The following is a 22013-nucleotide window of genomic DNA, read 5'->3' on the forward strand; positions in this document are numbered from 1 at the left end:
GTCGTGGTGAACACAGGATTTACACTTCTGCTGAAATGCCTGAACTCTGCTTTGTATATTGTAATTGGAGGAACAGCATGTGTTTGTTTTTTTTTGAGGGGCTTGACGCCCAGGTTGGGAACCACTGCACTAAAATAGCCAAAAGCATATAAAGTGCTAAAACCAGCTCCACTTCAAACAGCTAAACAGTGATTGCTGTTTAAACACAGACGCAGCAGTATTAACAATGACATAATGTCAGATGTGAGAATACATCGCTAACTGAAATAATATTTTCTGCACAACAAATACTTTTACTTTTCACAGTGGAAGGACACAGCTAAGAGAGTGATGTGAAGACCAGATGGCTGTCTGTGCGTGTTTCTGTGTGTGACTTACCTTTAACCTTCAGCTTTATCCTGTGCTGTCTGCGGTTGATGTCCTCCACAGTGTCGTAGTGGTTGATGAACGGGGTGGTGGGATACGACCCATTGAACATCCTCTGTCGTGTACATGCCTGTGGAAAATGCATGACACACACACACACACACACGCACACACGCACACACGCACACACGCACACACACACACACACACACACACACACACACACAAATATCACATACAGAGACAAAGGGAGATCAGTGATCAGTGGCATCATACAGCCAGTCCAGTCCAGACAAGGTGGGACGATCACCTGTTACCAAATGAGCCTATTTACCTGTAGAATGTTGGAATAACAAAAATCAATCCCTGCGTTAATTCAACAACAATGTTTTCAGTATTTTTGGGCACATTTGCCTTGATTTTGATATTGATGGTAAAGAGGAGACAAGAACTGAGGAGACAGAGAAATATCAAACTGGGTCCTGTGCGATGACATGATCAGCATCTAAACCCTAAGACCATCAGGGTGCCGGGTTTGGAAACAACCAGTTATATTAGGAGTCAAGGTGTTCACTTCATTTGCACTTGGCAGACGGGTGCGTAGGAAAATGAAATCACGAGAAAGAAATGGTTGATGCCTGACAAAGGCACATGACCAAAACATATTGTCTCTAATAGACTCAGTGCTGACAGTTTGCAGGATTTCAACATTTTCTGTCAGATTAGTACAGAAGTTAAAACCTCACTGCACACTGAACCGCTAGCAGCATCAGAGACTGATGGGCAACCTGAAGAAACTGCGTACGAAACACAAAAATAAGAACAACCTTTCAGAAATCTTGTGTTGTAAGATTTTACTTTACTATTTTTCAACCTGTTTAACAATTTGACTAGTTTCCGCAAATGTATTCAGCCTTATTCTGGGCTTTAGTTTAGCTTAGAGACCAGAAAACAGCAAGTGAAACGCCTTACTTGACGCAGGTAAATAAAAACCAGACTCACATGGCCAAAGTGTCCTTTCCTAGAGCAGTTGTAGCAGTAGGCGGGGGTCCGTCCGGGGTCGTCTCCCTGCAGCTTCACAGGAGTCCCTGTCTTAGTCTAAATACAAACAGAGAAAAGTTTTTAATTAGAAAAAATAATTTCTCTCCATAACTAATGTGGTGGTTTATCCTTCCATTCGTCTCCCATTCTTCCTCTTCTCTGTCATCATTCCCATGCTCTCCATTGATGCGAGCTGCTGTGTATTGTACAGTGAATATGGGTGCTGATATAAACCAGTGATTATCAGGGCTATAGTTAGAGGCCTGTAATGACCCTGTATGATAAGTAACCGTCTGTGTGTGTGTGTGTGTGTGTGTTGGACACAGGGTCCCATCCCCTATGGGCCAGTGTTCTGAAAGCCTTCCATGCTCCAGCGCCCACAGCAAATATACACTGATAAAGAGAGAGAGAGGAGACACAGGCACAGTGCATTTACTGCTAATGTTACACACACACACACACACACTTAATGCCATTCACGAAAACACACGGACGCACACACTAACACAGCTTCCACACACACACATCTTCACACTCATCTAAGGTGCCCCCCTCCTTCCTCTCTCAACCCTGATTGCGAGATTACAAATGATTTGCGCCCCACGTCATTTCTCAAACATAGCTTAGCTAACCTCCTCTCCTTTTCCTCTCCTCTCCCTTCCTCCTGCCTCCCTTTCTCCTCCGTACACACCCCTCCATCCCCACATCTACCCCTCACACTTGTTTTTTCCCTCCCTCTCTCTCTCTCTCTCTTTTCCGCTTGAGTAGTTTTGCGGCAGAAAGGATGAATGCTATTAGAGCGTCGCGTCATTATCGGGTCAGGCCGGCCGGGCCCATCTCCATCACAAAGGCCAGGAGATCACAGACCTCTTGCAAGCACGCACACACACACACAAATGCGCACCCTAAGGAGATCACAGTCCCCGTCTCAAGCCCCCCTACCCCCACCCCCCGACCTCCACCCTTCCTGCCCCTCTTCCCATTCATCTTTCATGTAAATTGGCTGTAGGACTCCCTCTGTCTCTCCCTCCCTGACCTTGGGCTTGTGTTATCTCCACACACTCTGATCCAGCACATAGCCACAATGAATGAAAGCACGAGAGGGAGGAGGGGGAGAAGAAATGAAATCTCCTCCTATTCTCCCATCAACCTGTGATAGTTGTCTGAAAACCTGGTGTGAATGTGCGTCTGTATGCCAGTGAGCAGTTGTCTGCCTCATACAATATTAATTAACTGGATGAACCTTCATCCCGCGCTCTGTTTCCATCCGGCGCTTCCTATCAGGGGCATCTAAATTGCTAACGGGGTGAAGGCCTGAGGGATCATATCAGTTTGGTGTCTTTCTCTTTCTTTCTCAGGGGTTTGAAGTCCTGGAGAGTCTGGCTGTGCAGCGAAAGTCAATTTGGCACAGGCACATTTTTAGATTTTGAAAATACGCTTCATCTTGGCCATGAATTTGAGGTTTAGCCTTGACTCTGCACCAAACCACCGAAGCCAGAGGTAATATTTTGTAATTCTGGTTCACTCAGAAATGTGATGACTCTATTTGTTTGTGTCGGACATCAACATGAACTGTTCCTGCTCCTGACTGATTCTGATTTACAAAACTGGATAAACATGGCAACTATTTCAGTTCCTGATTAAACGTAAGATAAACAGGCTCTGCCACTGCAAAGTCATGCATTACTTCACTGTATATTTACAGCATTTGATTTTAATAGCTGTTGACAATGTTAACAAGTCACGTCATCGTCTGAATGACCTGCTGATTGGTTCGGCTTCCATGAGATTCTCAGTGGATAGAGTGAAAGGTGCGGTCAAATCACCCTTCCACTCTACGGACCTGCCCCCTACACGCAACCAAAAACAGTTTCTGTGAAGATTGATCAGAGCAATCACAGACTGCAATGCTATAGTTTGCTGTCTGGTAGTGTTATAATGTCTAAACATGGTGATGGAGAAAACTAAAATAACAACTTCTCCATTTTCAAACACAGTGCATCATTCTACTGGCCAAAGGTGCAAATCTGCACATTCTGTTGAGCAGTTAGTTGCACTTTGACTGCACCTTTAACAAGTCACATCATCATCTGATGGGCCGAATGGTTTTATTTGTTTGGATCCCCATTAGCGGTAACCGAAGCTACAGCTACTCTTCCAGAGGTCCACAGGAAAAAAAACAAGTTGTAGTTTACATCCATGTCTATCCAGACACCATGTGTCGTCACGTCATCATTTTATCTTATGAGACATTTGTGTGAAAGTTTATCACAATTAGCGCATGTATTCATGAGTTATGGCCAAAAATGTGTTTGGTGAGGTAACAGTGACCTTTGACCATCAAATTCTAATCTCGAGTGCAGAGGCGGCAGGAGAGATCCCAGTCTGATCCACTTCCTGCTGATGTGACATGAAGAGCTTCTGGAGCTGCCCAGAGACACTTTGCCAGTCAGACAAAAAGAGAACTGAAGCGGGTAGACGACCCTTTAGGATGTGTGTGTGTGTGTGTGAGTGAGTGTGTGTATGGGAGGGTGTTTCGCCGCGTGGACACAGACAACCAGCAATCCGTGGCCTCTCATGCATGCACACACAAGCTCTCTCTCTCTCTCTCTCTCTCTCTCTCTCTCTCTCTGTCACACACACAGACACACACACAACCATGTTTTCCCACAGTTGTCCCAACACATACACTGTGTCTCTCTAAGCCCCGCTCTCCTCTGCTCCTTGCCTTAGCTGCTGGTGGCAAAGCCGTGATAATCCTTTGGCCAACACAAAGCTCAGACCGTTACACACTACAATCTGAAGGAACACACACACAGAGTTATCAAGCAAAATCCGAGAAGCAAACAGGCTTGTGTGTGTGTGTGTGTGTGTGTGTGTGTGTGTATGAGGGGTTCGGATCTGAACAGTAACGGGCGGTGGGAGCGTGAGGGCCGGGGCCAGTGGCGCTGTTTTGCATATGTTATTGCGGCAATGGGGAGAGGTTTGCATATGTTACTGAACCCACAGGGGACCAACTCTGCATGCTTTATCATAGAAAACAGCTTCACAACACAACGCAAGACTGCTGGGCTCATACCAAAACAAACAGACCCTTGTGGTGCGTGTGTGTGCAACATGCCAGTTTGTACATATTAGATTGAGGGGGGGTTAATTAGACAGTTTTTCATCTTGTCAAGGAGAACACAGAAAAAATAACTACAGAATCATTAACCCACTTATTCTCATGTGGGAATTTTAACTGTGCAATTTTCCAAAATTGTAAAGAATTTAATTAGTGTTTACTCTCACGAACAGGAGCAAGAAAATCAATCGTTCTCAGGAGACAGTTTAAGGTGGAGGTGTGCATGTGTGCAGTTAGTGAGGCTATGCTATGGAGGACGGAGAGAAGGAGGAGGAGGACGAGGGGAGGTGGGGAGGGCTCCAAATAACCAGATGTGATTCCTGCCCCCTTTGTGTCTGCCAGTTCACAAAGACGCAGACCGAAGCCGTAACCCCGCGCCCTGCGAGGACTCGCACTCAGTGTAATTCCCAGCGGCTCTTCCTATCTCCTCCCGTCAGTCAGTCAATCAGTCTGAACACAATCACTATGAGTCCTGATTTTCTCTTTAGAGGGGGAAAATGCTCCTGGAATGTAATGATAATGTGACGAAGGGGTGTGCGGCAGCGGGCTGCCACCTCTGGAGGGAACACCCCTCCTCCTGCTTTTTGGGGCAGCGACTGGAGGTAATCTGGTCACACCGTGGAAGGCGGAACAGAGGATACACTCTAATCTATTCAAATCTAGGTCTAAGTTAGCTGATTTCTATTCTCAGCACTCGGAGGCGTTTTCTATTGTTGCCGGTGTGAGGTCGTGTTTATGGAAATACATCATTCACTTTAGTCCCAGCAATTAGACAGAGACAAAACATTTACACATGAGAGACAGGGATTTAGATACAGTATATACAGATGGTCTCAACCTCTTATGCCCTGGTCAGGATGTTAAACCCTAATTTTACATCTAAGCCAACAAATCACACACAAACTCACACCTCCAGACAAACACACACACACATACACACACACACACAGAGGCAGACACAGTCACACATGAATCGACACCATCCAGCTAAGCAGAAAGGCACAAAGACCTGCAAAGCCTGCAAGACCTCTGATAACACCGCACCTGTGTGTGAGTGAGTGTGTGATCATGTGTGTGCACTTGTGTGTACATTCCTATGGTTTTGCATGTACGTTCAGTGGTATATGTGAAGACACCTGTACCAAAGAATAACCTCCCAACGAAGTGTCCCTGTCTTCCCGAGCAAGTACTGGGAACTGTATGATTTTTACAAACATCAGTGTATTACCTCTTTTTTCTTAAATACTCCTGATCTATTGCATTTTTCACTATGTGATGATTTGTTAGATGGATGAAACTTGATTATTTTCATCATTGATTAATTCAATCAAGGAAATAACCCACAGATTAATCATTTTGACTATTAAACGTCAAGAAAATTGTGAAAAAAGTCCATCTCAATGTCAAAGAGCTCAAAGTAACATCTTCAAACTGCTTGTTTTGTCCAATTAACACTTCAGAAACTAGATGTGTTAGTTTACAGTGATATAAAACCAGAAAACACTTACGTTTAAGAAGCTGGTACCAGCAAATTTCTCATGTGGGACATTCAAGAAGGAATGGAACTGAATGTGTTTTTGAGCTGGACGTGAGAGTATAAAAATCCTGACTGTCCTACTCTGCACTGCACTTCTCCTTCCTGAACTGTGCTACCTGAAAGACCTGAACCTGCAAGGACTTTACTTTCTCTGCCCTTAGAGCTGCTAATTGTTAATAGAAGTAGACCGAAAACATACAAAAGACATCTCCTTTTTACAAATGCTTCCCCTGCTCCCTCCTGTGCCGTCAGTGTCTCAGTCTGAGGGGGAATAAAGAGTTGAGGGCCTTTTGACACGGCAGAGGTGAGAGCCTGTGCTGTACAATGATGAGACAGCAAAAACAGCTCGCTGAATAGATGTGGATTTAAAGGACTTTTACAGAGCACTGTCTGAATTGAGCATATTCATGTAATGGGAGGGAATAAAAAGAGGTCGACCAGACAGAGGAAAGGACAGAACAAGAAGTGGAATAAAGGTCAAAACTTAAACCTGTAATTTCAAGTTCAACCAAAAGAGAAGAACAGAAGAGTTAAGAGCAACATTACTACTTGAATTAAGGCTTATTTGTGAGGTTTAACTATTATGTAGTGATTAGATGTGAATAATACACCTTTACTCATATAAGTGTGGGTCTTTGCAGATGAATCAATCACCACAGGTTTTGATATGTGGCTTTAAGAACAATCTTGCTAATTTCTGTATGTCTCTCTGTGCATCTGTGCGGACTTGTGACAGCAAAGTTACATTTTCACCTCTGCTTTTTTGAGGTTGGCTTTTGTTGTGTATTTACGACTAATGTACAAAATTTTATTCTACATCGACAAGGTTTTTAACTAAGGAGGACCACTGGTGGTTGAAATGTTGTCCTGTCCATGTAGAATAAAAGACACTTTAATCTGTCACCTGGTGTAAATTATTCCACTGGCATTTTTCTGAAGAAGGACAGAGGGATGAAACTTTAAATCGACACCAAAAACAAGAACGTCTCATCTGGAAATGAGAAACAAGCGTCTTGCAGATGTATTGTTACCACGTAATGTGCATCTGTTTAACCACTGGAGGGCAGTCTAACACAGCATGCTGAAAAAGACCTGCGGCCGATTTCACCTGCTGAAGAGAGACTGGTTGAGGTCAGAACAGATGCACTTTGTAATAATTACTAACTTGTATTTGACACAAAAACAGTTTCAAGCAAACTCTCTGATTCCTTCTAATATAAGACCGCAGAGAGAGAAACATTTTTCAAACATTTCCAGAGAATTTGTTTTGTGTTTCATGACCTGATTGGGTCACTGGGGACGACAAGCATTTTCAGCTTCAGCTTAATGCATTGACAGTTTTCCACTTTGACAAACAGCCAGTTATATCTAGTTTATAAGACACATGAAATATGCTTTGTAGCTGCCTTTGTCCTGCAATTAACCAGGAACTATTATAAGTCAGCTAGGCAAACCATGAACCTGGAACACAACACACCAGACACCTTCACAGACATTTTTCTACAAAGATCTGGACTTTTACCATTTTAAGGAACAACACAAAAATTCACAAAGAATGATTTGAAGACATGTGATGATTACATCTTCTGAATATATATATATAAGTTGTGTAAATGATGCATTTGAGTCATACTGTCTATAAATTGGGGTTAGAAACTGGTTGTTCTGTTTCTTCAATAACACAGAAACACAGAGCAGTTGGAAATATTTTTGCACCTAGACAAATATTTACTCTATTATGGGATAATGTTTCATACTTTATCTATTGACAGGAAACAAAAATGTGTTACATGAAATTATTAAAGTACTCACATTAGTGGGCCAAATACACTACAAACACTATATATGACTCTCAATATCCAATATGTATTTCAGGATATTATTCAGAAAACTTAAATGTTTAAATAAAAATGTAATATCAGACAAAGGGTTTGCATTAGTGTGTTCAAGCCTTTTTTCAAGTTTCATTATCTGAGGATGGCACATTTTACACCAGAGGAAGAGTATGTTAAGGCTGCACACGACACTGACATTGCAAAGGATTTTGACTCTCAGGTCTTTAAGTTTTTTGCAAGAGCCATAGCTATGAACAATTATTTAGTTCAACCAACAAAAGTGGAAGAAATGAGCCATTTGAATTATACAGACTAAATATTTTAATATTTTGAGGCACATAATGCACTATGAGCTTTAATTTGACATGGACAAACTCAACTTGGTTAAAGAGTTTTTTCTTTTTTCTAAAGAAATGTAAATGTATTTTCATTTCTGTAGAGAGGAGGATTTTAAGGGGCCAAAAGTTCTAACCTTGGGCTGACAAAAGCATGTGTGAATTGAGCATACAGCAAAGAACCTTCTGGAGAAAGACAGTGAGACAAAAAAGGCATAAAACGGTACAACATACTAAATGAAAAGGGAGAAAAAAGGGCAGTCAGGTGAGAAAGAGGGACCAGAAATGGAGTTTAAGGAAACGGCTTAATTTCTGTGTTGAACAAAAAGGTCACCAACGTTTTTTTCATAGGCCCCCGAGACACACACACACACACACACACACACACACACACACACACACACACACACACACAAACACACACACACACACACACACACAAACACACACACACACACACACACACACACACACACACACACACACACACACACACACACACACCTGTCCCTGTGGAAAAGATCGATACACACACACTGATACCACCATGAGGAGAGAATCAGCTCCACACACACAAACACACATACACCGTGGCCAGAGGTGAGGATCAATAAACACACGTACAGGTGTCACTGCTACTATCTAAAGAGAGGCCAATCAATGCTCACACACGGATATACCTGTACCAATCAGCTGCTGCGTGCTCACATTCACTCTCTCTGCTTGCTCTCTGTCTCTTTCACCGCTTTTCATACTCTCACCCCCCCTCGTTTTCTCTCTCCTCCTTCTTCTGAATCTCTCACAACAACACACCTCTCCCCCTCTCCTGCTATCTCTGGCTTCCTCTAACTGTCTCTGGTCCATACATCACCCCTGTGTCATGAATCATGTTGAATCTAATGTCACATGGTCCCTTCCTGCTGCGATACACCACATACAGCTGGCAATCACAAGGCAAAAAGACAAACGGAGGTTAATAATTAATTAGGACTTGATCCACGTTCAGTTTTAAAAATTGAAAAGGAGGAAAATTTCTCACTACAAATATCCTTGCTGGTTAAAGAGAGAGCCTACACTTCCTGCAGCAGCCATAGGGTGGCGCTCTGGTCTTAACTCAGCACTGCAGGGTCCTGGAAACACTAAGAGGGGGGAAAGTCACTCTGTGTGTTGTATGCATAAATGCACGTATTTATGCGTGATCTTTACATGCATTAATGCAGCCTGTGTAAGGACAGCAGGTCGTTCAACCTGCACTGCCTTTCCTGCCCTTCCTGATGGTTCTCCATCCATCCGTTCCCCCCTTTACTGTACTCCTCCTTTCAGATCTTCCAGTCCTGTTTTCTCCCTCTCTGTCCTCAACCTTTGGACCCCAACCTCATCTTCATTCTCTTTCCTGTGTTGTTGGGCAGGTGATGATAAAACGGGTTCTGCTTTGCCTTTTCATCCTTCATTGAAAAATCTCTCCTAAAAAACACCACCACTGTTGAGCGTGAGCCAAAATATTTAGCATGAATTATGGTAATCTGTTCATTGTTTATTTGCTGTCTGAGAATTTGCTGCTTTTTTCTGTTGCATTTCATCATATTCAATGCCTTCGGGCTGTTTGTTGGACGACACTTCGAATTTGGAGAAGTCACCTTGGGTATTCGTCTCTAAATTCATTTTACAAGCAAAACCATTAATTGATTAGTCTAAAAAATTCTCAACGATTCAAACAATGATGAGAGTAATTGTGAGACGGAGCCCTGTGCTACACTTCTTCTGTCAATTCATCTCTTTGGTGTGTTTTTACATTCTTGTTATTGATTGGCTTAAGATAGTAAATATGACATCACTCACACATTTTCAATGGTCCAATAGTGTTTGAGAAGAGAAGCACCTTCAGCTCTCTAAAACACCAACAACTAATACAGCATTTTGGCATCAGCCAGTCACGGGGCGGCGTAACGCATTTCAAGTAACAGACAAGTAAAAAAGGGGTTTTTAAAGGAACAAGTACTTTTCATGTCCCTTTTAAAAAACTGTATTTCTACTCTTTACTTCAGTATATTTCTGAGCTACATAATACTTTTTTTACTATTGCCATTTGTACCTTTGTTACAACTGATCTGCTCTAAATGCGGGGAGTGAGTGTCGGGCGGCAGAGCATGTGAGGAGCACTGCTATTGCAGATGCCGAGTTTGCAGCTGCCCTGAAGGAAAAGAAGCACCACCTGTCTTTTGACCAAGACCAGCGACAATCCCTGACCACATCTGGCTGCAACAGTTACACGATGAAGTGCCTGCTGTGCCTCCCGAAGAACACTGAGATCTCAGCTTTTAAAAGCACATTGAAGTAATTGTAGTTAGCAGGCTTATGTTATTTTTCACGAGTAAAGATGACTCCACCATACACCCATCTTAGATTCAAGCAGCAAGTTCACACCTGCTCCTTTTGGCTTGTTCAAAGGCATTCTGGGAAGTGAAGTAAAATGCTAACAGAAACAAAAGTCGATGTTGGCATATGTGCATCAAAAAACATAAATACACAAAAGAAATCCCCAGCTAGAATGCATTACACATCAAATCATACTAATGATATTTAAGAGTATTTTGGGGGATTCTTCCAATGACATTTTGTATAGACAGCGCTTGGTGAGAAACAAGAACAAAAAGATGGAAGGAGGCAGGCAGATGGGGTCTCTGCAGGAAAAAGAGTGACATCACGCTGTAAAGCTGTGTGCAAAAGAAAGAAGTAAAACCAGGGTATCTGTGGGTGTGTGTGTGTGTGTGTGTGTGTGTGTGTGTGGGTGAGTGAAAGAGAAAGACGGACTGAGAAAGAGTTGTTGAAGTACACCTGCTCTTTGAAGCACATCTTTCTGTGTAAATATCACTGTTGGTGTAAAAATGTCTCCAAACCATATGACACAGGCATGATGAAAATGTTGTGGATAGCTTTTTACCCCATTTACTCCTCTATATATATTTGTAGAAGTGTTTGTGTGTGTGTGTGTGTGTGTGTGTGTGTGTGTGTGTGTATGTGTGTCAGTATCTTACTCTCACAGTAAATACCCCAGGGCTTTGTGGTCTATACTGTGTGGTTTGGAGGAGTTTGTTAGTCGAGGGCCAGGTGCAGGCAGACAACACATACACTCAGAGAAGATAAACGGACCAAACAGACACACACACACACACACACACACACACACACACACACACACACACACACACACACACACACACACACACACACACACACACACACGAAGGATAAATGGACCCAGTAGCAGGGAGGTCTGACAGAATGCCTTTTCACACCTGGCTGAGCCCAGCGGAAGGTGACAGAGTCACATCTCCCAAAGCAAACACACACACAAACACATACACACACACACACACACGCACAAATACACACACACCTTCTCACATTGGGGAGTTCAGGGTCATAAGCAGCATCATGAATAAAATGAGGCTGTCTTAAACAGAAGGAGCCCTGTGTATGCATGTGTGTTGGTGTGTTTGTGTGTGTGTGTGTGTGGGCCCCTAACCCCCATGCCAGTTTGGATCTGTAACGACCTTCTGTTCCCAGTGCTTAAATGGCTTAAATACTTCAATTAGACCTGGGTCACAATCCTCCACCCGTTAAAGCACACCGTCTCTCTTTCTTTCTTTCTCACACACACACACACACACACACACACACACACACACACACACACACACACACACACACACACACACACAAATAAAAAAAAAACACTAAAAAAAGGAAATTTCATCATCTTGCAAGACAACCAAAGAATCTTTCTTTTTCATCACACATCTTTTCCTCTGTGGTTCAAAGCGAAGCTCTACAGTAAAACATACAGCATCCCTTGCCACCATGTGAGCAAAAATTTAACTTAACTCCCATCCTCTCAGCCAGCGTCTCCCCTGGAACTTCTCTGTCGTCCTCCTCCTCCCTCCGCCTCTCCTGCCGAGCTACCCTAGCGCTAACGATGCTGCCTTTTCATTAGACAGCCCCTGCTAATTAATCTCCATAGAGGAGAGTGACAGACCTCCCCCAACACACACACAAACACACACACAAAGTGCATGCCAAGATATATGCAAACACACACTTTTCTTCCCTCTCTCTCTCACTCCCTCGTCCCGAGTGGCGTTGGCAGCCCATTTCATGCTTTATCACGTCTTTTAATTGACAAACAAGCTGCTCTTTTCTCTTAGGCTGAGGTCTATATCACCCCCTCGCTCAGATGCACACACACACACACCCACACACACACAGGGAGCAAAGAAAACTAGTTATCTTTTCAGATTTCGGATAAACACACACACGCGCACACACACACACACACACACAAATAAGCAATTGTTTCCCCGCTGACATATGGCCCATGTGACTGTCACACAGTTTTCTACTCTTTGACACACTGTTTCCGCACACGCACACACACATGCACCTGATACACACACACAAGGATGTCACATGTGCACTTAAGTTGAAAATGCAGCCAAAAAAAAAAAACATTCCCATCACTCTTGGCACTTCCTTAATCTTCTGAGGTGTGTTTTTTTCCGCCATGGTTCACTCATCTGCTACAGGGCAAGGTCAATACCAATCACAACTGACTTATTGATTCTGAGTGATCGTGTGACACCTTTGCCTTCACGGCGTTCATAGAAAATACTTTCTTTCCGGTGGCTTTTCTGGAACATAGCATGCTAAACTACAAATGATCTGGTTCTTGTGAAACTCAAATTGCTGTCAGTGTTTGGTTGATAAGAGGACATATACTCTCCCCTCAAGAGATTTGCGCTCTCAGATTTTTTACTTTTACCAAGGTCTCTCTTAATTAGCTTGTTAGGGCTATGGCTTGTTCACAATCAATGTTAGAAAAGGACAAGTGATGCTAATTTCAAAGCTTTAGAAATACTGTGACTCTTCAAACCTTGTCCTAATAATCAGCAGCCATGGGCTCCTCCAATCAGCTGCCTCGCTGATTCATCAGTAAAATAACTGATGAAGATAGCAAAGTGTTTTCATGTAGGTGTTTCCTCAGTCCATAATGTAATGAAGAAAGGGCAGCTAACAGGAACGATGGAGGTCAAGCTGAGGTCAAGAAAACTTTCAGAGTGAACTACTTGTAGGATTACAAGAAAGACAAAATAACCCCCCCTCATAATCTTGCTAAAAATATTGAAGAAATGTGTCATCTAACTTAATGCTGTTGCAAATTGGACATTTCTGCTGTTTTGGAAATTGGTTTATCTTTTACTCACTTAGCTATTCACAGTAACAGACATTTTGACCAGGGATACCCAAACTTATACATGCCACTGCGCGTGCGTGCGTGCGTGCGTGCGTGCGTGCGTGCGTGCGTATGCATATTTTGTACAGTAAGATTTCTATTATATAATTCTATTCTGATAAGGCAGGTTCTGCATGAAGAAGACTTAAGAAGTGTCACTGGCTGTAAGAGAGTAGGATGCGTATGTTGCTGGCTTAGTCACCCCCCCCCCAACCACCACCACCACCACCACCCCCTTGTTCTTTTACATTTCTCCACCTTTAATTGGTACTCTGAGCAGAACGACTATGTCCACTGGGATTTCACTAACTTTGACTCAGGTTAAACTGCTAGAACACTCTACATACTTAAAACAAGAACTATTTTTACCGTAGTATTTGGGTGAACTTCATGGTGTGTAAAATGTCTGTGCATCATTTGCCATGTCTTTGCAATGGAGCTCACATAAAAGCTGAGGTGACACAGGAAGAAATGCGTCACCCTCCATTTTAGCTTGTTTGCCATGCTAAATACATAATTTACAATGGAGATATATTCTTTCGTGTTATGACCTATGCAGTGTTGCAACTGGATTTCGTTCTTTGTTTCAGCTCCCAATCAACCAAGTCCTGTCCAATCAGTGACCCAGCCAGCCACACCACTTCTGTTTGCTCTTTGGTTTGTTTTTAATTCTTTGTCTTAATGAAGATAAATGTGTAAGAACCAGCTGAACCGATTTCTCAGTTCTTCCATCAGCTCTGTATTTCACTCTTTTGCCTTTTTGTTTTGAGGTAATCCTGGGAGAAGGCACTCGTGGGGGTATGCTGTGCTGGTGTGCTGTTGGCCTTGTTTGGCTGACGGTGGTCTTCAGCGCTTTTGCCTCAAAGAAGACTGTTTCAGCAATAAGAGTTTCTGGCAGGTTGGACTGGTATTTACTGTTGATAAAACGTTTGTCTGCAAGATGGCTTTGCTTCAGTGTGTTTTGTGTTTTCAGGGGAAACAGTAGCTGATTTTGCTGTTGTGTTGAGTCTTCATAACTCAGCAGCTCAGGATTTTGCGACTTTGTTAGCGCTATAGTTCATACTTAAGTTGTCTTCGTGTGTCAGTTTTGTGTTGAAGCTATATTTTCCTTTTTGGTGTATGCTTCTTGGGATGATTTGGTGCCAGGAAACATATCGGTTTGGTATAAAGAGCTTTGGTAACATCAGTTTGTAGCTTTTGGTAGCTGAAGCTTTGGTGTAGTTGAATGCTGCATTTCAGGTTGTAGGTTTTACTGGAACTGGTGAGGTGTGAGATGAGTGGGCTTTAATCTTAAATGCAATTTCTGTCAACGAGTTTGTTTTTGAATTGGCTTTTAGGCTGAACCTTGTGAGGAGCCTCTAGACACTTTTACTAAGGCTCAGTAGCTGAAAGTTGCTGCTAGTTATGAAATTGAAATCACGTGCAGTTGACAGGTGACTTAAAGAAAGCATTAAGGAAGCTTTTAAGGCCATTTTGGTTGAAAAAGGTTTACTTCCTGGTAAGACAGGAGAAGGAACTCCTGAAGAGAAATTGGCTGCTACAGCCTCCCTCCACTGAGACTGAGCTGCAATGTGTTGGGAGCTTGTTTTTGTTTTGTTTTCGTCCTTTCAGCAGAGCTCAGATTATGAAATTAGAGGCAAATGCATGTATTTAACCAAAATACAAGGACATGTCATTATTTGGTAGGCCATTCTTTCTGTACTACATCCCCATCCAGCATTCACATGTTGGCCACAGACTGATTGTCCCCTGCTCAAGCCCACTTGTGAAAAAACATAAAGAGGTGTACCTGCGCTCAGGTGACAGTGTACACTAGTGGGGAGTTTGCTGACAGCGTTGATTTGTGGTAGGACACTCACCGAGATGTGATACTGCCTCCAGATCTCTGGACAAGCCTGAGGAGAGAAAACAGAACATTTGCTATGGTCATCAAATGGTCATATATGGAGCACATAAAAGGAATAAAGCAGATTAAAACGAGAGGATTGAAAATGTCTAATCCGCGGCATGAGTGTCTCTTAACTCCGAGTGGGACAGTAAAGACACAATCAGGAAGAAACATTCAGACAGAAAGGTGAGGACTGAGAAAGGGCTGAAAGGAAACTGAAAAACAGACCCTGGTATCATTCGTTTGCCTGCCAGACTCTTTAAGTCTCTTCCTCCGTCTCTCTCAGAACCTTTATCACCCTGATTTCTCAGCAACAGCCTGTTTCCTTTCCTTACATGAGTCTCTCTGCAGTCAGTCACTCAAACAGTCAGTAAGTGAGGCAGTCAGTCGTTTTGTCCCGGTGTGGCTAAAGCATTATCACCGGGGCTTCGCCACGCTGTTCCTTAAGCGTTCCGACATCCTCTCCCAACCGCCGCCACTTCCCACTGGGAAATTGAAAATGCCGCAGTCGCCGCGGGCAACAAGATTTATCTACTTACACACCTACTGAGTGAGAGAGACAGAGAGAGAGGGAGAGAGAGGGAGAGCGAGGTCTGAGCCTGTTTTGTGGAGGAGGCAATGTTTGAGTTCTCTCTTGCATACACTAAACAAGTTCTTACACACATTTGCATGATATGCAAATTCCTGTCACATTAAAAATAAAACAAAAAAAGAGTATTTGGCCTAAAACGCTTGTTCAAATCCCGACCTTTAGAGCAGCATGTAAAGAGCGCTTGGCACTTCTTCTGGCTTAATCTCGGCTGTTTAGATTTGAATAGAGAGAGACGGGCAAATATGAATTTCGATAGCTGTATCCTCCTCCACCTCTCATCTAGCTTTCTTTTCTTCAACAAGCCCCCACCACTACCACACCCACACACCCGCTCCCTCCCATTTGCTCTCTCCCTCCAGACCGCTGGGGTAGCGTGTTGTTGTCGAGGGCGACAGGCGAGGCGAGCGACACACTCGCGCTCCGTCAACCGTCTGTCTTTAATGAGAGACACAGAAAGGCCCAGGGGACAGAGACCTGACTCTCTTTCTCTCTCAAACACTCAAACACACACACACACACACACACACACACACACACACACACACACACACACACACATACAGTATAATTTGTGTGAGGGGAAAAAAGTTACGCCTTCCAAGAAAAGGCTAATTACAATCCACACAACTTTGCACCTTTGTTTGCTGTTGAAAACAATATGCAAAAGAGAGAAGACGGAGATGAAAGTGAGGATCCAGAGGATGAGGGGAGAAAGAACGGACGAGGGTGAGAGAGAGAGAGAGAGAGAGGCCGAGAAAGAGGGGAAAAAAATGTACGGTGTGTGTCCTGGTCTCCCCTCTCCCTCTGGTGTTCACCTGGTTACTCATCCATTACACAGAGCACAGTACATGACTGACTGGCGGAGAGGGAGGGGGAGGTGAGGGAGTGAGCTTGCGAGGTGGGGGAGACACAGGCAGGCTCTTACATGCACACAGGGTTTTCCATTCTATGGCATTAGTGTAAATGGGCAAGGTAATGAACGTTGCGGTGGGATAATTGTCATTGATGGTCATTAGATTCACCCTTCACTGGCAACGTTTGTACAAACGCACGCATGCACACACGCACAAACACACACAAATACACACACAGTCCACAGCTGGAATACGCAGCATGGCAGAGACATAACTAAGCTGTAATTGCTGAAGTGTATCAATTAATGTGAACAGCAGCGTGTGCTGACCTCTGGTCACTCATTATTACTGAGATAGAAAGTGGGGGAGAAAGCGTGGGGAAAAGAGGGAGACGGGGGAGTGAAAGCGGGGGTAATGGGGAAGAAATACAAGTTGGGTACATGCAGTATACTTTATCATATTTACATTAAGCATTAAATGTTCATCCTACAAGCAGAAGCCCCCTCGACACAGCAGCATGAAGTTGACTGAATTCAAAACTTCCTTATTCCTGCAATACTTCAGTCCCTTCTTTTTAGTGAATACAGAATCTACATGTACTGATTTGGTATTAGCACTGATTCATATTCAGGTCTAGTGGCAAGTTGTTTTTCCAGGATTTCCTTTTCATTTCAATCAAATGTGCTTAACTACATTACGCGTGTAACTGCATGACACAGCACATGTGTTGCTGTTGGGTCCCTTCTATAATGTGTTTAATAACCTTGTGCCAAATAGTGCATATGGCCAAAGGTATGTGGACAAACACTTTTGTTTACTTTTGGTCTCCAGCTGTTCTGCATGGTTTGAGCTTCGTCCTGCCTTCCAATTATGAGAAATCACAAAAAAAACCACATCTTACACATCGGATATAATAATGTGCTTCAAGACTTTGTGACCACAGTTTGGGCTCTTTCCTGTCTCAACATGACAGTGCACAAACCAAAATCCATGTTTTTTAGAGTCTGTTTGACTGGTCTACACAGAGCTCTGACTGCAACCCCACCCGACACTGTCAGGACGAACTGGTCTTAACACCCAACATCAGAGCAATACCTCACTACTTCTAACTATATCCCTACAGCTGGGTTGCAAAATCTCATTGAAAGTGTTCCCAGAAGAGTCGGGGCTGTTCCAGCACATGTTATAAAAATACTTTATATATAAGATGCTTAGCTTTCTACATACTTTTGGCCATGTGGTGTGTTTGCACGTATGAAGGTGAGCTTGGCTTTACTTCTGCGTGCTTGCTTTGGTCTAGAATGTGCAGAAACTTATTCTCGTATTTTAATTCCAACCTGACAAATCAGGATGCTATACTCACGTCAAAGAAGTGTCCCGTCATGTTGCAGCGGTGGCACCGTTTGTGCCAGTACACTCTCTCGCTGCAGGCTTCGTAGAGGTGCCCAGGCAGGCCGCAGTTGTTGCAGTGTTTATTGGGACACTGACTGGCTGGATGGCCTTGGGTGCCACAAAGGAAGCAGGTCAACAACTTCTGCGCACACACACATACACACATACACAGTTAGTAGTTTTACGTACTTGTACTCATCAGTGTGTGTAAGCTGTACATGCTACTGTGCACAGAGTGGAACTGACTTTGGGCTCTGGGCAGTTCTTGGAGAGATGTCCGTTCCTGTTGCAGTTTCTACACTGGACGTTCTTGCTAGTGTAGTATCTGTTTGACATGCGCTGCACTGCTCCCTTGTCTTTGTTATAGATCCGAGCCTGAAACACACACAGTTCATGCATCATTTACATCATGTTGGTTGTGGACTAACCTGGATGTTCTGTAACCGCAAAATATAATAATTAATTTCAAGTGAAAATCAGAGAAATACTGTATTATTTTCCAACCCAATGTGAGACAAGAGTGTACCATATCCTCTAATAACAGCAAAATACTTTTAGTCTCATACACTCTATCCTTTCTTGCTGCTTTTGAGAAAATCATCAGTCACAAAGTATTTTCTAAAAAAACGTCAGAAATAAAGAGTGGCTGCATGTCAGGATACAGTTTATGACATACTATTATTGCCACTTACCTCCTTGTCCTTGTCAGAAACCAACCAGCTGCCCTCTTCGTCTTCAATTTCTGACAGGAGAGAAAAAATGTATTTCAAAATACTGCAAAGGATAATTGAAATGACTGAAGTTCAGGACCTTATCTTCATGTATATACATTTTTTGTACATCTTTGCTTCAGTGTACCTAGTATGCAAATTTCTTACCAGCAAACATTATTTTATTGCATTGTTTGGAAAGATACAGCTTTTTGGGGAAAAAAATATTTATGCTTAATGATTTCTATGAAGCACATAAAAATGAACGACATGAACAAATCAAAATAGGAAAATTCAAAAATGATAGAGTAGAGTTGAGGTGAGGGTGAGGGTCTGCGTAGAGGTGTTTCTTTTGCTTTAAACTGTTCTTTTCTTACTCAAACAATAGGACAAGAATTGCAACTAGGATTCAATAAGGTACCCAACCCTATTAAGAACTCTAAACCCTGTGGAGTAAGTTTAGCTTCCTGTAAGAGAAGGACACACACATACACACACTGAAACTGACACAGTGGCAGCCCAGCACATCTGTATGAGAGTGGCACTAACAGCGCCCTGAGGGAGACCACTGTATTCTCCTCAGGCCCACAGAACTGTAACTGACATCCAGAAATTGTAACGTACACACACACACACACACACACACACACACACACACACACACACACACACACACACACACACACACACACACACACACACACTCAGCATAAATTATGTGCTGATAGCAACGACCCACAGAGGCTCACATGCTTTCACAAACATCCAGACACACCCACGCATCGACCCCCACGATTAGCTGGTTGACAGTCTTTAGCCTTTAGACAAACATACAGCCTTGAGCCATAATCAAATATTACAGTCTCCTTTCCACCCCTCTCTCTCTCTCTCTCTCTCGCTTTCTTTCTCTGACTCTCTCTATTCGGCTCTTTATCGCAATTCTGCTCAGCCCTCCTCGCTCTGCTTTCACTCTCTCTCTCCTTGTTTTCTACCTCTCTTTCCCCCCTCTCCTCCCCGGGTGTGCGGCTGCATAGGGAGGTTATCACCTCTCTCCCCTGTCAAACAAATTAAAATGGCTGCTGTTTGGAAGGGGCTTCTTTCTGCCGCGACCTTCACCTCCAAAAACACACACACACACACACACGGCACACGCAAGCAACTCAACGTTGTTGCATCATCACAGGAAAAGCTTGCAACTTCAATTTAGAGGATTTATACATTTTAACATCATTTGAGCATCCTCTCTGTATTGATTACGGAAGGCAAATCAAAACCTTTAAATACCTAGATGGTGCTGTAGCTTTTCCACAGTGCTGAAACACATATTTTTTGGTGGCTATACACGGTGCACAAGCAAACAAAATGTACACTGTATCCTGTTTTATTGGGGGATTCTCATTTCTAAAGGGAAAATTGATCCTAACAGAGAATTTAAGCCAAACATTTGCAAAGATTTTAAACTGTAACATCATAATCTACACACAAACAGTCCAAAATTACTTGAATTTATGATGCAATAACGTGGCACAAATTCTGTAGCTGGTCCATCAAAACTGAATTAGCATTTGACTATGTTCAAGAAGCAGTCGCATTTTCTCCTGGCCCTCAGAAAGACTTGGTGGTGACAAATTCAGGAGTCCAGTACTTTCTTAAAAACTGCAGTGCAAAGCAATGTGTGGTGACTAACCTGAAACCAAACAGCTACAACATAAAAGCAGTTAAAAAAATAGTTGATTCAAAGAAATATGTGCAGAAAACACACAATACTCTCACACGTTCTTAAAGAGGGCAACATAGGAGCACCTTCAAAGAATCTGCTGCAGTTTAGGGCTATAACTTTCAATATTGATTAATCTGCAGAAGTCTTTCTGATTAAATGATTAGCTGTCTTGTCTAAGTATGTCAAAATAATGAAAGTTTTACAGAGCCTAAGACGATGTCTTTAACAGACAAAAACCCACAGATATTCAATCTACAGTGATATATAACTGAGAGAAGCAGTAACTCCTCACAACGGAGAAGTCCGAACAGAAACATGTTTGGCATTTTTGCCTGAAAAACGACCTAGTCAATGATCAAAGTAGTGTGAATTTTCAATCAATCGACAATTTTTTGAGCTCTACTTCAGTTAAATAGCTGAGGGAGCCCTTTGAAAAGAGAAAGACATCACAAACTAGTGTTAATTCTCAGTAATGTTTCAGTGTGTTACAAGGGGCTTGTTTAGTTTAGTTTGGCTTCCATCATAGAGGTTGCACATGCTGAATAATTCTTATGATTTAAAATACATGTGATTCAACTGCAGTGTCTACTAGAAACATGCTGTGACACTGTCACACTGGAGTCATTGGAGTTGGATAGTTAGTTTTGGTTCGTTCAGTATCGGGAAGTGAGCAGGGGGACCTCTGCAGCGCTCACCTACTGTGAACAGACTGGGGGGCCTCTGCGTGACATGTGTGTGTTTGTGTGCGTCCGTGCATGCGTAGTTGGTGTTACACGACATCCAGCACTCAGTCAATGGGCAGACGGAAAAAAGGCAGGGGTGAAAGGTGTGTGTGTGTGTGTGTAGAAGTGCATCTGAGTGTGTGCGTGTGGGTGTGTGTGAGTAGGCGTTAGTGACTCAACGAAAGTCATTCCCAAAGCGTCTCCCGGGGGGACTCCCCAAATAAAGAGCAGGAAGCTTTCCCTTAATCTAAGGGCCCCCCATCTCACCAACACACACACGGATAAAGGGTGAAGCTCTTTGTCACGGCCGAGGAATCAAACACATGGGTGGGGGGTGTGGTGGTGGTGGAAGAGAGGATGGAGGAGGAAAAGAAGAGAGAGGGGTGGTGGGGGGTTTGTCGGTACACTGGGTGAAAATATGCTAATCAACCTTGAGGCCCTGTTCAAAACCAAACCATCAGAGCCGCTTGCTTCATCGTGGCCCAACTGATCCGAAGGAGTCTGGAGCTGAATAAGCAGATGGCAGCGGCTTCACCGAGCAGCTGAACGGACTCGAGAGAGGTCTCCGCCATGTTGGCTGCAACTGTTCAATTTCAACCGATCTAAT

At 43.2% G+C, this 22013-nt stretch overlaps 1 protein-coding gene across 2 annotated transcripts in view; it reads right to left on the reverse strand.

Moving 5' to 3' along the window:
• zcchc7 (zinc finger, CCHC domain containing 7) overlaps positions 1-22013 on the reverse strand; it is a 50120-nt gene that overhangs the window by 2231 nt on the left and 25876 nt on the right. For both annotated transcript variants that reach the window (XM_041933475.1, XM_041933476.1), the window contains 6 exons: positions 18947-18996; positions 18501-18629; positions 18226-18396; positions 15388-15423; positions 1369-1464; positions 379-496 (listed from right to left, as the gene is read on the reverse strand). In XM_041933475.1, the coding sequence (XP_041789409.1) occupies positions 379-496; positions 1369-1464; positions 15388-15423; positions 18226-18396; positions 18501-18629; positions 18947-18996 (600 nt within the window). The remainder of the gene's footprint in view (positions 1-378; positions 497-1368; positions 1465-15387; positions 15424-18225; positions 18397-18500; positions 18630-18946; positions 18997-22013) is intronic.

This window comes from Chelmon rostratus, chromosome 3 (genome assembly GCF_017976325.1).
Source record: "Chelmon rostratus isolate fCheRos1 chromosome 3, fCheRos1.pri, whole genome shotgun sequence".
NCBI lineage: Eukaryota > Metazoa > Chordata > Actinopteri > Chaetodontiformes > Chaetodontidae > Chelmon > Chelmon rostratus.